Source organism: Condylura cristata, unplaced genomic scaffold (assembly GCF_000260355.1).
Source record: "Condylura cristata isolate star-nosed mole 26May11 unplaced genomic scaffold, ConCri1.0 scaffold00029, whole genome shotgun sequence".
Taxonomy (NCBI): Eukaryota; Metazoa; Chordata; class Mammalia; order Eulipotyphla; family Talpidae; genus Condylura; species Condylura cristata.
The window spans coordinates 5,231,473-5,248,359 of NW_004567130.1; the positions used below are offsets into that span (position 1 = coordinate 5,231,473).

Genomic DNA, 16,887 nt, shown 5'->3' on the forward strand with positions numbered 1-16,887 from the left:
TCATCAGAGACAGAGTGGAGAGCAAAACATGTAGATCTAATGAAAAACACCACTGAGGGGAACAGCAGGGAGATGGGAGAAGAGGTCTGCTACACCATGTGGGTCAGCTCCCTGGCCGGGGATTGAACTCATGTAGCAGTGGCTAGAGATCCTCTGATAGTGCTGAAACTTAACCCCTTGCGCAACCAGGAGGCTCTCTATGACCTGTTTTGAATTCACTGACTCTTTGTCAACTCCTTTCTGCTGCTGTTTAGCCCATCTTGTGAGTCTTTTAATTTTATTTTCATGTCTAACATTAATCATTTGGTTCTTTTCTACATCTTTTGAAACTTTCTACATCTTTGTTTCATGGTCTCATTAGTTGCCTTAAAGCTTGGTAATTCTAACATCTGTGACATTGGGGTTGGTGTCTGTTGACTGCCTTTCCCCTCACAAGTCTTTCAAAATTTCCTACTTAGAATAGATGGAAAACGCTAATACTTCTATTTTATAAGGCAAATAATCAGGGTATGCTCTGTCTCCTGGGCCAAGCTGTGAGAGAACAAAGAAAAATAAAAGTAATCAGGATTCCCCTCATGCTCTTGGTTAGAAATTTAGGTACCTGTGTTGCCAGTTTTTGCAACTCTGCAGTCATGGGATTGCCAAGGGGACAGGGTGGGAAGAAAAGGAAGAATCAGAAAAAATCCCAGGGAATCTTTTCCTGTTCTGTCCTTTAGGAGTCCCATTCCCTGCCCCTCAAGCAGAAAAAGAAGGCATCTTTGTACCTGTTGTGCAGTTCTGGTCTTAGGCTGTTGCACAGGCGATTTCAGAAGTAAAATAAACAGGACACTCGCCATCAGCCTGATGGTACTTCAAGATCCCTAATCCCCCGGCTGGCATTTACTTTGCAGAATCCTTAGATAACTACTCCACGCATTTGGTCCAGAGTTTTAAATTATATTCAGAAGCAGAGACAAGTAGGTTATGATTGCTCCATCTCACCCCAAGCTAGAACATAGCCAGTTTCTTAACTCTACTATAACCAGAGGAGAAAATCACTGTAAGTACATAATGTATGTGGATATTCTACATCAAAGTGTGGCAAATTTTCATTAAAAGACCAGAATGTTAATATTTTAGGCTTTGAGGCCATCTGGTCTCTGCCTCAACTATTCAATCTATTCTACTCTGCCACTGCAGCGTAAAAGCAGACAATACATACATGGATGGTAATGGTTTCCTTGCAATAAAACTTCAGTTTAAAAAAAAGAATAGATGACCAGCTGGGCTGGCCTGTATGTAAATCATGATTTGCCAACCTTGGTGCAACATTACCAATAACAGAGCTGAGTAGCGAATAAATTCACTTTTGACTTTCCTGGTCCTTAGCCATCTTTTTCAATGGCTATAAAAATTATTATTTTGCTGTTCCATTCCTAATCCATCATGTACAAGAACTGTGGTGCACATTCAATTTTGGTTCAATTATGTTCTTTGATTCTAGAGTGCTAAAATAAAGTTTTAAAAACCAAAAATTAAAGGAGATTTAACTGGACTTATATATTCTACAGGGCTGAAAATGCTGCAGTTATTTCAAATAGAAGTCTTTGTTCACAATTTTATTCTGTAATAAGTGATCACATAAATCCCTATATATAGTCTTTCTCTTCAACTGTCAATTTCTGCACTTTTTTTTAACTTTCATTTTGTTTATTAAAAATCTTCTCAAGGTTATGTTAAAACAGAGAAGATCATAAATAACAGTGTCCCGACTTGTTTTTCCAGAGGCTAGATGACTAGAGGTGTGGAGGGGCTGCTATCCTTTCACTTACCTGGTTTCCTGCCACACAGATAGAAGGCTAGTCTGTCAGTCAGCTCATACTGAATTTCTACAAGGCGATCTGCCAACTCATGGTGCCCTCCTTGCCTACCAAAAGAAAACAAAGTACCATTGATATTGCTCACCAGCCACTGGCTCTAGAATAGAAAAGTACAGAGATGTCTCCTGAGACACATGAGCAGTTTATCAAACATGATCTTCAGAATAATCAACCTTTATGTCTGACTTGTCAAGGTACACTTTGAGTCCCACCTTTATAATGCAAATTTACCCCCTTTCTTTATTAATTTACAAACAGAATAATTAGTATGAAATTCAAGGACATACGACAGGGATAACAAATGACTTTATCAAAAAGTAAGATTATAAATAAATGGCCTAAGATAGAGTTTCTCAAAAATCAACTAGAGAGCTATGAAAAATATTCAGACAACCAGAACCCCTGCAGGAAATTCTCAATAAATCTCAGTAAAGTTGTGGTGAGCATAGACATCAATATTTTCAAGAAGGTCCTTCTTTTGGATGCTTCGACACAGCCAAGTTCTGATTTTGGATGAGAATGTAGTAAGCACTTCAAGGTCTATAACTTAGGGGAGACTGACCAATCTTCTGCACAGATCTCACCTGTAGCTTCCTTCGCCTCCTCTCTAATTTCTTTAACAGATTAAACATTAAGTTTGCCATTCTCCATTCATGAAATATTTAACAGTTGCTTGAAATCCTTTTAGTAACAAGGCACATAAATAAATTATCACACTGAGAGATTATTATATGCAAGGCATACATGAGGAAACATCAAAATAACTGAAAATACCTATCATTTACGAAGGACTCTTACTCTTAGAAGATGAAGTTTAGTTTCTACCATTTCTCTTCCCACCATTCAGGCACTACAAAAATTTTCTAATCTACCACACATATATTTTCCCCTCATCTGTTAACATCTCTGAAATCAGGACGTATCCTGTAATTGGTGGCAAACTATCACTTAATTGGCTGAGGATTTCTTTTTAATGTCATGTGAAATGATAATGACCCACATAATTAGTGGAGCTTAGGTCTGATGAAATAAATATATTCTTCGATACTTACATCCGCTTATTCCCAAATATACTATGCTCAGATCACTCAGGTCCCTGATGTGCTGAACATCTATCATCCAAACCACCTCCTGAATATGACTCATACCTTCCTTCTCGCCTGGACTACTTCAGCACTCCCTTCAAACATCCAAATCTAGCCCACTCAAAAAGACCAAACAAAAACATTTCATAAAGACTTGGGCTACAATGAAGAAACCCTACATCTATGCTTTTTACCAGTTACCCAGTTGCCAGCTGCAGTGAATTACATTTTACTGTGTCACATTTAACTCTTCCATGCATTTATGAGTGGTCTCCTGTATGAGATAGTAAATTTTGAGATGGCTGTTTTCTATCTCAGTCACTTTATCCTCTGCAGAATGTAGAATACAACTTTGCAATTTAATAGTTCTTTTGGAAAAAGAAGGAAGGACTAACCTATGTTTTGTTTCCTCATCGTTTCACAATTAAAATTGTTAAAGACAAAAATTAAAGACTTTTATAGTGAGCACCCAGATTACCCACTCTCTAGACTCTATAATTAACATTTTACCATAATTAATCACAAATCTAGCTCATACAGATTTGTTTTTTAAGTTCAATCAATGACTAAAAGTATTAAAAACTTGAGAAGTGGGTTCTGCAATTCTTGACTTTATTCAGACTGACTATTGCCGAAATACCACTATGCTATAAAAGATCAGACAAAGGACTGGCAACTAAGCACACTGGTTTATGATTCTGCCTTCTCTGGCTTTGCCAGGTTATGAGTTCATATGTGTTTTTATGTCTTCATTTGCAAAATAATAGAATGTAAATCTTTAAAGGGGTTAAATGTTAATCACACACAATTTAGCCACTTAACCATGAATCACACACAACATAAATAATCTCCAAAAGAAGTGACAAGAATCTAGGTCTCTTACCTTGCATAATCAACAGGAGTCTTCCCACTAGAATCTTGTGTACCTGGGTCTGCTCCATATACTGCCAATAATTCTGCCTGTAAAATCTGCCCTGCTTTGGAGGCAACATGAAGCGGGGTGTTCCCTTTTTCCTGAGAATCATTTATAAAACAGAGGCAAGAAAGCAAATTACATAAACTAAAAGCTATACAGATAGCACCCCCTTAGTTTCAATTTAATATAATCAATTCACACTTCCTTACAGGGTGAAAGAAGTTGGCTTGTGCTCCTAAAGATAACAGCCTCAAACAGGTTTCAAGATTCCCTGTTCTCACGCTTGAATGGAGTTGCTGAAAACACATAAACCAAAAAAAGTATTTGTTAAGAGCATAAAGAATGATATCCTAGGGCAGCTGGCACACTAGTTTCATCTACGTTATTTTAGTAGTACATAGAGCAGTCTCTCCCTGGATGGTCACACCATACTTAGACTCGAAGGTAGGATCAAGGCCCATCTCACTGATAAGGAAAACCAGGGTTGGGAAGTCTGACTTGCCCACATGCATAACTTAACTGGCACAACGAGAACTTGAGTGAAGGGTCCTGTGAGGTGGGGGTTGTGTTGACAGGTCATAATTTCAAACCATATAACCTTCAAACTGTGTAAGCTTGAGGAAGTTCTTTTTTTGAGGAAGTGCTTTAAGGAATGTGAACTTCAGTTTCCTCATCTCTAAACTGGTGATAATACCGCCTATTCACAATGTTACTATACAGTCCACATAAAGAAAACCATCTACTGAGACATACTGCATATCAGTACTTAGTAGTGAGCACTGGGCCTGGTATACAGAAAATACTCAAATAACAGAGCTACTATTAGCATTGCAACTATCATTATTAGTTATTACTGAACCTAGGTAGGGTTTTAGCGCTTCATATTCTACACTATGTAAACAACAGGATTCTATCTTATGCCAGATACTATCCAGAAACTATTCTGAGTCTTTACACAATGCTTTCATGGAAGTCTTTCGGGGTGGGAAATAAGCATTTGGCCTATACCATTTATTTTCACACTGTAGAAAGTTTTTGTGCACTCAGATGAGCTCCCTTCAAGTCTAAACTGAACTGTCCAAAATGTGATAACCCTCATCACAGAACTAGAAAAATCGCCTCAATATCTACAGTCAAATATTTTTTAAAAAGTAACTAATTGTATTTTTTTTTTTAAAGATTTATTTATTTGTACATACAGAACTGGGGTATAGGCCAGAAGCTCAGGGGCGGCGAGAGGCTTCACCAGAGACAGAGTGGGGAACAGAACAGGCAGATCGACGAAGTACACTGCTGAGGGGAGCAGCGGGCGGGTCAGGAGAGGTCTGCCACGCCATGTGGTCACCTCCAGGGCAGGCGGGAATCGAACTCATGCGGAAGCGGTTTTAGATTCTCAGTGCTGTGCTTTAACCCGCTGCGCCACCAGGGAGGGCCACTAATTGTATTTTTTAATTGTGATAATAAATGCATATCAAGTCCTACTTAAAAAAATTATGTAGTTTTTAATCTATATTTCTATGCAAAGTTAAAAATTCTGAATTGTGAGTGCCCATGTTGGTTGAACTTGTTTTCAAAAAGTAGTGATTTGAAAATAAATAGGCAGATTTCTCATAGCACCTCTCAAAAACACGCAAAGGCCCTCATAAAGAAAACCATTTACTCATTTCACAACTATAATAAACCATTGGGTACTACAGCTTTGAGTTACACCTTGCTCCCTGAAGATCCCACTCAGTATACAATATGGAAACCTGAAGAACTCCCACAAATTTTCATTCCCTTCTAGAAACAAACTGAGATGGCTCCGATTACAAAGTTAAACTAACATAAAGAGCAATTTTTGCTCTTTGCCTTTGAATCCATTCACAAGAATGACTGCCATTTGAATTAAGATTAAAGAGCAAGCCAATTACATAAAAGCTGCTATTAATAGTGTACAGAAAAAAGCTTTTATTTTACTTTTTTTTTTTTCTTCTCAAACACAATAACAACAATGTTTCACCTAGCAAATTTTAGGAATATTGAAAGGAATCGCCTACCTTACTAAGATCTTTGGCAGTTACACTATCATCATCCCGGCAGGGCAAGCGATGAACAAATGCTAACATCTGATACTTGGCTCTGATGAATTCTGCTTTATTAGGACTGGTTTGAAAACAAAAAAGAAGGCAGTTCACTTGCAGTTCAGATACAACATTCCCATTCTTTGGACTGTATAAGTAAGAGGAAGTGACCCACATCCCCTATTCTAGAATAAAATGAATACGGAAATAAGTTTCAGCAATGTTTTAAGACCTAACCTTTAAAAATATATATTAGTCATCACAATGGCAAGGGCTGCAGATGCTTTTTATAGCACCTTTCTTCTCCATGTAATTTTCTTAATTGATCTGGTAAACTTGTGAGGAAATGACATTTAATCCCATCTTATAGGAGAGGCATCAGGCAGATTACAGCCTAGAACCTAGATTTCAGGTCTGGCAGTCTCTTCTTGTTGGCACACATAAACTCAAAACTAGTTACCCCAACAGCCCCCATCCTGTGTAAGTCTCAAACTGGAGAAACCACTGACTGTAGTGCTTGGTAACCATACAAAAGATGGTCCTGTGCCTGGCCTTGTTCTGCATTTCTAAGAACAAAGAACCTCATGCACAATTAGGGTGGCTCCCTCCTGTGCTTCTCTTGTGGAGGCTGCTCAAAAATAGTTGCACTCCTTGCAGTGGGCCTCATGTGTTAAGAATAAATAAATATCTTTAAAGTATCCACTCACTGTACTTTATCCTGTGGGTTGGCTTTACGTCTTCCACTCATAATAGAGGCAGGGTCCAGCAAAGAATGCTCCCATATAGAATTAGCACCATTGTTATACAAGGTTTCAACCATCTACAATCAAGCAGTGTAAGATCATATTTTAATTTCTTTCCACAAATACTAGGAACTGGTGACTAAGCTGGAAAAATAAAGCCCCGTTACAAACACTAGTAATACTGGGATATCATGCACATCGCTCTTTCCTGATTTTAGAATGAAGAAGATCAACCTGTATGTGGAAATCAGGTTTAACCAGTAGGCCGGCTAAATACCTACATGATTTAATGATACTGTTCTTACAGATCACGAAGGTAGTTTCCCAAGTCTGATCATCCAAATACTATTTTCAAGATTCTTAACAACCCATGTACCAGCTAGATTATCCACTTAATGTTATTTTATTCACTCATTTAAAAAAACTTTAATTAGCAATTATGGTTTGATATGCTAGGTATAGTTTTATCCAACCTTTAAAAAAAATACTTGAGTATTACCGACATCTGGCCCTAAGCACCACTGGTGGTTCAATTGCCATACTTAGGGAATTGTTATTTTGGAGTTAACCCTTGTAATTTGAACTACTCATCTTTGGATTTTATTCAAATCCTGTAATATAATCTATAATCTTTATACCCTAAAAGTAGTAAATACCCACTTTTACACGAGAACAATCTGTTAGAAACTCCCCAACAAAAGTTATTAAGAAGCTTTATCTTCCAATTCCATTTTAAAGCATGACTCTGAACACAGTCCCATCTGTCATTGCTATTAGTGGAAATAATTTCACATGAGAAATCCAAGCCCATTTGGTCCAGTCCCTTGGTTTGTACAGGCAAATTTAAGGGACATCTTTGTGCAGCTGCCACAGGTTTAGTAAAATATGTATTCAAGACAAATGAAGGCAAAACACATGCTCAATTCTGAGTTCCAACAGAACGTGAAGAATGCATACCCCAAAATAGAAGTACAGGTGACATGATGTTGGACCATAAAGAAACAAAATGCTAGGCACTCAATCATGCTGTATTAACTTGATTTGGTCTCTTAACTAGTAACAAGAACTTTAAGCAAACATCAATCAGGTGTTTCAGAAATTTCTGAGGAATGCCAGGCCATGTTTCTATCAAAGCAGAAAAAATGCTCATGATAATAATGACAATAAAAAGTCAATAATCAAATAGTACCAAGACATTCTAATGACTACCTGTCTATAATCAAGGGAAATATTTATGTTAGAAGGGAAAAAAAATCTTAAATGATGAATTCAACACTGTTTACAGCATTGATGGTTATGGCGTCTCTATTCAGCAATGATTAAAACATTTTTGTCATATTTTAACTTCTAAGACAGTGAGTCCTAAAAACTTAAGTTACAAATTGTGAGAATTCTTTCCCTTTACCTGAAGCAATGTTGAAGGCCATGACGTATGTTTGAGATGCCTTACTTGAGAGATATGGCGTCCTAGACTCCGATGGACACTGCAGCACTCATCACATATAAACGTTCCCCTATTTACTGATGCCCAGGAAGGATCTAGAAAGAATGAAACATCAGTAGTGAGGACACCGGTTGGTTTCTTTACTGCTAAATAGCAAAATATGACTGAGATATGGTCTTTTAGAAAAACAAGACATTTTTGTTGCTTTTAGTATGTTAGCCAACATATCAAACTGTTGAGCGTGTCTGATGATATCACCTATTTTGGTTGACTGGGTGTAATGTTGAGACAAAAAATCCACGAAATGAAGCCCGAAATAAGCAATTCTCTTCTTACTGGCTCAAAGTCACAGATAGAGCTCTACTAGAGCTATACCATCTCAGATTTGTACTCTTTCATTCAACATTAAAGAAGCAAACTGAGAGGGTACAGGTGAAATATACTTCAAATCCATCTTAAAAAATGGCAAGGTAATATTTAATTGTGATGGTAAATAATCCATACAGCATTATCTGGAATAAATGGAGAAAAACTGCTACATACCAACAAGCCTGATGCTTAGCAAAAAGCTGCAAGCAGTGCAACAAATGCTCAGATTCTATGTTAGAAGGACAGACTGGGAAAGCTGGTCTAGAAATGTCCTATGACATCCATGAGTTGTCTAAAACAAACTAATGAGTCCAATCTTGCAAGTGATTTGAAAGAACAGTAGCTATAATAACAGTGTCTTCACAGAAACAAAGATATAAAATAAAAACAAGTGATGTTTTGGTGTTTGCACAATATTTTTTTTCCTTGTGTCCTTCTGTCCTACAGAGTTCCACCAGGCAATCTTTGAAACAAGGAGTAATTCAAACTTGGTCAGCAGTAAGTAAGCTGAATGCTGAGGAGACCTAAATATTTCTTTAGGCTCAGTGAGGAGACAATAGGTACCCCTCAAATTGCTTGGATTAAAGGTTGTATTTTGAAATTCTTCAATGTCCACAAAAATCTTCAAAATGCATGGGTACCATCTCTAACCATTTTTACCACCTTTTACCATTTTTAACACTTTATTCAAATCCTTTCCAACCATATAATGAAAAGGTATGGAAGTTCAATCAAACAAAAATCCTAGGAATCAGAGAGAGTGCAGTGGTTAAGAGGGTTGGCACTGGTGACAAGCGGTCCCCAGCTCTGCCACTTCTTGCACGTGATCTCAAGCAAGTTATTTGAGCTGCCTCACCATAGCTCACCTATGGAGAAAAAAAACACATCCCAGGGTAAAAAGGACATACAGAGTAAGGTTCCTCACATATAATGTGAACTGATGTAACTTCTCTAGATTATTTTCTAAGGACCATTCAGTTATTTTCAAGAGTCCAATGAAATTCATGACCACTGGGAAAAGTTCTGATTGTTAATACTGAATAGTAAAAAAATTTCAGCAGAGTTTTCAGGCAGTTGAACTCTAAGAAGGATATATTTATAGCAAGTAAGATTCTTTTATTTACTGATGTGATCACAGCTACATGTATGCCAGGAAATAAAACAAAAACAAAATCATTGATGTCCGACTCTAGCAGTACTACTATGCCATTCTAAAAAGCAAAGACTGGAAACATCAAGATAAGGCTACCCAAACACATTTTTTTTTCCAGTATTGAACCACTACACAGGACACACACACAAAAAGACTGTTTTGAAGCACAGTGTCAGAGGCATTTGTGGAGGAAATTAAACAGGAAAAAGCCAACAAAGATCTAACACATGACGCAAGGTTCTCCAGAATTCTGTGGAACATCTCAGATAGTCACACAGTAAAATGAAAATCAAGTTCATCTGAATGAAGGTGGGTGAAAATCTTGCAGTTTATGTGAATGTTTTATTCCAGAGCTTCTTAACCTGAGCTCTAGGAATACCATAAATGGATTTCAGAAATGTGCATGACTCCATGCTGTAATGTAAATTCTGTGTCAAAGAGTACTCATACTTTTGCTAGGGGAAAAGCCTGAGCATCCATCAAAATTCAAAGGAATCCCTAACCCTCAAGGTAACTCTTTCACTAGGGCTTTGCAGAAAAGGCAACACAAATTCCTAGCTGCTTAAGTTCAAAGAACATTTCAAGGTGGCCTAATTATATTCAAAACAGGAAGGAAGTGACTCAAGTATCTACAGATTAGACATTTGAAACAACTACTAAATGATACAATGAAGGAGAAAATGTTCTGAAACACACCAAATAATGCAGTTTTCCTTTGCCCCATGTCATCCATTAAGAAGAATCTACATCCCAAGAGGAAGTTTGAGTATACTCATTTCACTTAAACACATCACAGAAAAGTTCAACAGAAAATAAGCAAGAAAATAAGGAAGTGGAACAAATAACAATGATAAGAGAATATGTATGGTAAACTGTATAAGACATCATTTATCTTGGTTTATGAAAAATATCTCTCAAAACTCCTCCACCCTTCTCACTATCTTTAAAGGAAACTGATAACCCCTCTTGCACTATATAGGCCATGGAAAAACATGTAAGAATTGATTTATCACAGTACTACTTAAAATCAGCCACCATTTCCAAATAACAAGATGAAGTTCAGGACAACTGCAAAAACAATGGTGTTCAATGACTTCACTGAGAATGTTGATTGGATGTTGTAGTGCCAACGAAACCATCTTATCTTTGAGTTACTTCAAATTTAAAGCACATAAAGCCAAACAGGCAAACAGCACAGAGACCTGTCAATTCAGTTCCAACTGCTAGGGCAGATCTTAACTCTAAATCTGAAAATTATTCAGGTTTTGCCTGAATAGAAATGGTTTTGGCCTTTCAATGCCCCCATATGGCTATACTATCTGGATGCCCAAATGTGTTTATTTGCCAGTGATTTTGTTTTGTAAGGTGTAATTACTGTGATTTAGAAATTCAACTCTAGCTTTCAGCAACTGCTAAAGTTCAGCACTAAAGACCACAGTACAAAAAATGGGAGAGGGGGGACAAACTTGGATGCAACGATTCTTTCTAAACCTTGTGATACACCCATCAGCCCATGGGGGATGGGGGGGGGGAATGAGGAAATTGAGGACAGACCTAGTGAAGTCACCCATCCAAGGTCACTCAAAGGAAACAATCTAGTCTGAATCCGGGCCCTTCTGATCACAAACTTGAGACGTGCATTAAGTGCTGGTTGTGTCAACAAGACCCCTTCTTGCAAACGTCTGGAGATTCTTCCTAGTGGAGTGAGAGCCTGGATTTCAGGAGCCTGGAAATTCTCTACTGGGGTCCTCTAGCGACTCTCAGTTGAGGGCGGTGGCAAGCGTCGCCCATCCCAGAGAGCCCCCTCACGAGGCTTGAGTCTGAGTGGCTGTAAAGGAGGGGCGGGTGACACCTGCAGCTTCGGGGTGGGGGGGGGAGCTGCAGCCAGGAGGGAGCTCGCGTTTTACCTCAGTAACTGACTTTCCAGTGGACTGCCCCAAACCCTCTCTGTTGGGGGGACGGCTACCGATCCCACAGTCTCCCCGCCCGGCCCGTGGCACAGGGGACGAGAGGGAAGGGAGGAACCGCATCGAGTGGAGGGCGGCGGCCCCCTGCCCGCCCAGATCTGACAGGCCCAGGGCGAGTTCTAACTCTCAGGCCGCCCTTGCTGGGACTCGGAGCACGAGGTGCTAGGTTCGGCCACCGGGACCCGCCCGACCCGAGGGAGCGGCCCCCGGGCAAGAGTCCTGGGCAGAAGAGCAGAGGGAAGCGGGCCCAGCCGGTACCACTCACCCGGCCCGCTGCAGTCAGCGCACACCTCGCTGCTCCGGAGCCGCTTCGACATGGCTCCCGCCGCCCACCTGCCGAGAACCTGGGACCCCCACACAGCGAAGGCGGCGGCGGCGGCGCTTCCGCTCTAACGGGTCTCCGCGGCGGCGCTGGCGGCAGCGCAGGCGGCGGCGCCTCTCCCCTCAGCGCCTCGCAGCCGCGGCGCAGCACGCAAGCGCGAGGAGGCACCCTTCACTGACTGACTGGTCATGTGACCGGAAAGGGCACTCTGCCTTGTCGCCATCTTGAGTGAGGGCAGATTTGTACCCTAGTGTTTTCTGTCCTACTTCTAAATCTTGAATTGGGGTCTTTAATCTCTCCCTCCCCCTTCCTTTTTTCCTTCCTTGACCCCCTTGCACTTCCCCCGCCCCAATTTGTCTCTGGAAGAGATTCGTTTAGCTTCAACATGCTAGAAAATCTAGTCACCAGAACTGTGCAGGCACAAGTTTCCTGAAACAATCAGTAGTCAATTAACTAACTGACCAAAGTCAGCATTTATTCATTCTTTTATTCAACAAGTATTTATTGAGCACCTATTATGTGTCACACATGTTCCAGGGACTGGGGGAAACAGTGGCAAGCAAAGAAGACAAAATTTCCTGTCTATGTGGAGTTTACATGCGACTGGAGTAGATCTTCAATAAAATAAGTAAAAATAATAGGTTAGATGTTTCTTTAGGTGGTAATTTTAGTCTCATTTGCAAATAGAAGATAATGTCTAGCCCATAACTTGTGCTCCCATGGTCGGCTACCTAAAGATGACACTCTAGTAAGCAAAACAGATATGACATTGTGGAATTTTCCTACTAATGAGATAGGAAAGATGGCCAACTACCATGGGATGATAAAGATTGAAGGAGACTACTGGAAGAATGAGACGCCCTGGAAGAGGTTTCAGAAGCACTGTGCTTTGGTCCATCTCTTCATTTCAGTAAGAGTGGCATGGGAATAACCACATAATTCCCACACATTCCACAGTCAGAACTTCAGGGGGCCATCCTAATGTTCCTGTATCTTGTTTTCATTTTCAGACTCTCACAAATCTTCTGGACTCAACATGTGTGGAGAATGGATTAGGCCAAAATTTTTGAACAGCTGTTGTTGCAGGCGTCTGAGAAACTGGATGTGTACAAGCAGGGAAGGCAGAAGGTATGTTTTCAGGATTCATTAAATAACTTTGCCCAGCTATGTGCTCTAGTTATAGACAGCTGTGCAAAAAGCTCAGACTTGTGAGTAGCTATAAACTGACTGATCCGTCCTTGCCTGCAGGGAGGCATGACCCTAGCTAACTGGCTTAATAAACTCTGCTTGCTTGTGCATCTCTGGCCCTGTTCTTTGTCGCGGGGGACGACCGGGTGATTTCGGACCTTAACATTGGTCTTATATTGGAGCCCAAACAAAACTTGATATTTAAGTATCATCTAGTTTGGGTATCATCTAGTAGTCCTTGCAGCTATGACACAAACTTTAAATGGTTAGTTTCACAATAAATGACACAGACACGTGGAATAAATTATCACCTTTTGTACCTCTGGATTATAACCAGATTATAATCTGGAATTCAGATAGAAAAGTGGTTTCAACAGTGGTTTCTCCCCCCAGGGAACATCCAGCACTGTCTGGAAACACTCTGGGGGGACTACTACTGTAACAGGGTGGTTCCTAGGAAAAAGGGAAGTTCCAGGTTCCCTGCCCCACCCAGAAGGAGGGTGGAGCTGAGCAGAGAAAAAGGAGAGAAGAGAATAAAGCTGGATGGAGAACAAGGAGGAGACCTGAGGAAGCCACATGGAGCAGCAAGCCTGTGAGGAAGAAGCCATGCTTGTTTCCTGACCTTAGACTGGTTAAGGCAGATGTGGGTGAGAGACCTGTAAGGAGGTGACTATGGCAGTGTTTATACTGATTTTGATTTTGTTCTTTTCCTCCCAGATTTGTCTGGCCATTTCTGACCCTTTTCCAATGGTCCCGGCCAGAAGGTGCTTTAGTCTTGTGGCGGGCTTTCAGGCCTTGCTTTGGGCCAATCCCTTTTGGGTTGACATTTGCCCACGAGGGATGGGTAACTTCAGGTGTTTGATTTAGAAGTTATATTCTTTGTGTTCCCTATTGTGTATTCACTGTATTAAAGTCCCTTTTCATTAAAGTTTTATATGTTTTGTCTTGTTGCAGCGGATAGCAGAACCCACTTAGAGCAGGCAGGTTTTGGGGGCTTCATGGGTACCCCTCTCTCCCCTGTCCTGGAACAGATTTGCTGCCCTGTAACACTACTACATCCAGTGGGTTAACAGGCCAGGGTTATCGTTCAATATCCTACAAAGGACAAACCCCATATTGTATGGTTCAAAATGTACCAAAGTCACCCTGATAAAGAACAATTCCCTTATTGTGGAAAAACTTAAAGCCACTTCTCCACAGTCTACAGATCCCACTTTAAAATGGCTTAGTGTTGCCCACTTCAAAATGACCCTCGCCCAATCCTGGCAGCGCTTGCCCAGGTCCAAAAAGGCTGCGAGGGAGTCAGAGGCTGGAATGGTTTGGTCCAGTCCCCTGTAGTCACCCCTGACAGCAGAGCGGATGGAAGAGCCCCAGTTTGTGGACCCAACCATGTGGCATTGCTGAAGGAGGAGGAAAGAGGCGGATTAAGGAGGGACCCCGCTATCCAAGTCAAGATCCTGGGCTAAGAGAGAGCGTTTTTAGCTCCGTTTGGGGAGTTACATTGTATGTTCGTCGCGGAGTTGGAGGTGGGCGGGACTGGGCCGAGCCGGGGCGGGTGCCCGGCCTCTCCTCCCCCCAGCTGCGGCGTACGGTGGCTCGCTCCTCGCACTTCCCTGTTTGGGGCAGTTCGGCCCACAGAAGTCGGTTCGGGAGCTGTCAGCTGGGGCGGGATCGCCGCGGGGCGTGGGGTGGGCGCGGCCGACCCCTGTCCCCGACCAGGCCCACGATCTCCGACCTCCCACGGGCTCCCCAGCGGGCCCACCAGGCCGCCCGGCCGCATTCTGTGCCCCTCGTTCGCCTGCCCAGTTCTCTCTCGCCGGCAGTCAGGCGGGCGGGCGCCGGGGACCCCGCCGGCGCCGAGGCTTGGCAGGCGGACAGTGCGGGCCGGCTGCGGCCTCCTCGCCATGTCCTCGGCCAGCGACGCCAGCAGTCACTTCCCCTTGCACCTCCTGGTCTGGAACAACGACTACCGGCAGCTGGAGAAGGAGCTACGGGGCCAGGTGAGGGGCGGGGCGGTGTTCGCCCCCGGCGTGGGGGAGAGAAAACTGGGGGACGTTTCGTTTCCTTTAACCCATCTCCAGCTCGCTGCCCCCGGCTAGAGAGACACCTTCAGTTCTGCAGCGGTGGGATAGATGATGATGAGAATAATGCACATGTCGAGTGCTTACTGTGTGCCAGGGACACTTCCATACATTATATCTTTTAGCCTTTCCAGCAGCCCTAGGAAGTGGGTACATTTGACCTAAGGAAAGTGAGACTCTCAGAGGTTATGCCCCTTGCGCAAGGTCGCCCACCTATGAACTACCAAGTCAGAATTTTTTGCTGCCCGGCTGCTCCAGGGTCTTAACCTATTAGGTTTTACTGCTTCTCCCAAAGATGTAAAAACACAGGCCTCCCACCCCATTAGACCTTTTTGTTAGGAAGGGCTTGGTTGGCTTTGGAGACTGAGGTTCTAGCTCATCCTGTGACCTTGGGCAAGGAATTTTCCCTCTTTGGCCCATTTTAACTATTTGTACAATGAGAGTGTCGTACCAATGCGGGCAAACCTAGATACTTGGTTATGTGGCAACGTCTAGGGCTAGGCCCAGGAATTTGCAGTTAACAAGCACCTTAGGGAGACTGATGTATACCAATCTTTGAGACTTACCATTGTATAAGGTCCTTAAAAATAACTTCCTGTTCAGAAGTGCGTTAATTCCTTGTCTCTCTTTATTGCCTTTTCTTTAAAGCAGTGGTTCTCAATAGGAGGTGATTTTTACCCACACACCCCCACTTCCAATTTGGTAGTGCAAGAAGATATTTTTTGGTTATTGCCAGTGGAAAGTGGCTACTGGCATCTATAGGTAGAAACCAGGAATGCTACTCAGTATGCACAATGTGTAAGCCAGCCCCCACAACTGAGAATTATCTGACCCAAAATGTCGGTAGTGTTTTTTACAGGAGAAACCCGGCTTTGAAGCCATCCCAATTCTGGAAGGTATTGGTGCCCTCAAGTTACAAGCTAAAAGACTTAGCAGTTACCAAAAGGATTTGTAATTATTTGATGCAAATGTTTTTGTTCATGTCTCTGTATTCAGTTTACTTAAAGCTCTCGTTTTCGAATGGTTCAAAACTGATAATATTTTCAAGGGGTTTTAGAGGAAAAGTTGACAATTTGGCAAATCAAACAAGATCAGCATCAACCTGTTTTGTGGTTACTTCTCAGCATGGCACCCTGCCACAGTCTTTGTAAGTCTGTTGAGTACCCACTGGCAGTCAAGTATCACTTTTTTTTTTTTCATATTAACCTCTATCCAGACAGAATAAACTTTATTGTAAGAGTCATTGGTCTTAATTAGATCTTGCCTTGAGGGTAAACGATTCACAACTAGACATCCTAGCATACCTGCTGATTTAATTCCCTTTTTGTTACCAGACCTAAGTCAGAGGGGATCTTCCATCATTTTGCTTTTAGCTTCTAGCCTTGGACACTTTAAAAATGGCCAGACAGTGTTCTTTTTTGGTCTGCTGCACTTTGCATCTGTGCTCCCTCAGTATTGGGGTTACTCAGCTTCTTGCAAAATACTGAAATAAAGAAAAAGGAAAGTCACAGAACATAAATCTTAACTGCTAGAGAAGTTCATCATCATTGAACTATACACTTTCAATGCCCATTTCTGGAAAAAGCGGGCGTTCTATTCACTGGAGTTGAAAAAAAGAGTTTAAACGAAGTGCAGTTTTTCTTTACAGGATAAACTTGTTGAATAAGAACAAAATCTTGGTTTATAATCTAAAATGT

At 41.6% G+C, this 16,887-nt stretch overlaps 2 protein-coding genes across 11 annotated transcripts in view; one reads left to right on the top strand and one right to left on the bottom strand.

Moving 5' to 3' along the window:
* Positions 1-12,086, bottom strand: part of GIT2 (G protein-coupled receptor kinase interacting ArfGAP 2) — a 49,603-nt gene extending 37,517 nt beyond the window's left edge. For 5 of the 10 annotated variants that reach the window (XM_004690846.2, XM_004690844.2, XM_004690843.2 and 2 more), the window contains exons 1-7: positions 11,865-12,086; positions 8,072-8,205; positions 6,631-6,743; positions 5,900-6,005; positions 4,070-4,156; positions 3,828-3,958; positions 1,812-1,906 (exon numbers count right to left, since the gene is read on the bottom strand). In XM_004690846.2, coding sequence (XP_004690903.1) covers positions 1,812-1,906; positions 3,828-3,958; positions 4,070-4,156; positions 5,900-6,005; positions 6,631-6,743; positions 8,072-8,205; positions 11,865-11,916 — 718 coding nt within the window. In that variant the 5' untranslated portion in view covers positions 11,917-12,086. The remainder of the gene's footprint in view (positions 1-1,811; positions 1,907-3,827; positions 3,959-4,069; positions 4,157-5,899; positions 6,006-6,630; positions 6,744-8,071; positions 8,206-11,864) is intronic. The other 5 variants (XM_012730980.1, XM_012730979.1, XM_012730981.1 and 2 more) reach the window with 1 other exon arrangement.
* Positions 12,087-14,829: 2,743 nt separating this feature from the next.
* Positions 14,830-16,887, top strand: part of ANKRD13A (ankyrin repeat domain 13A) — a 32,607-nt gene continuing 30,549 nt past the window's right edge. The window contains exon 1 of the mRNA XM_004690849.2: positions 14,830-15,109. Within this exon, the coding sequence (XP_004690906.1) occupies positions 15,014-15,109 (96 nt within the window). The 5' untranslated portion in view covers positions 14,830-15,013. The remainder of the gene's footprint in view (positions 15,110-16,887) is intronic.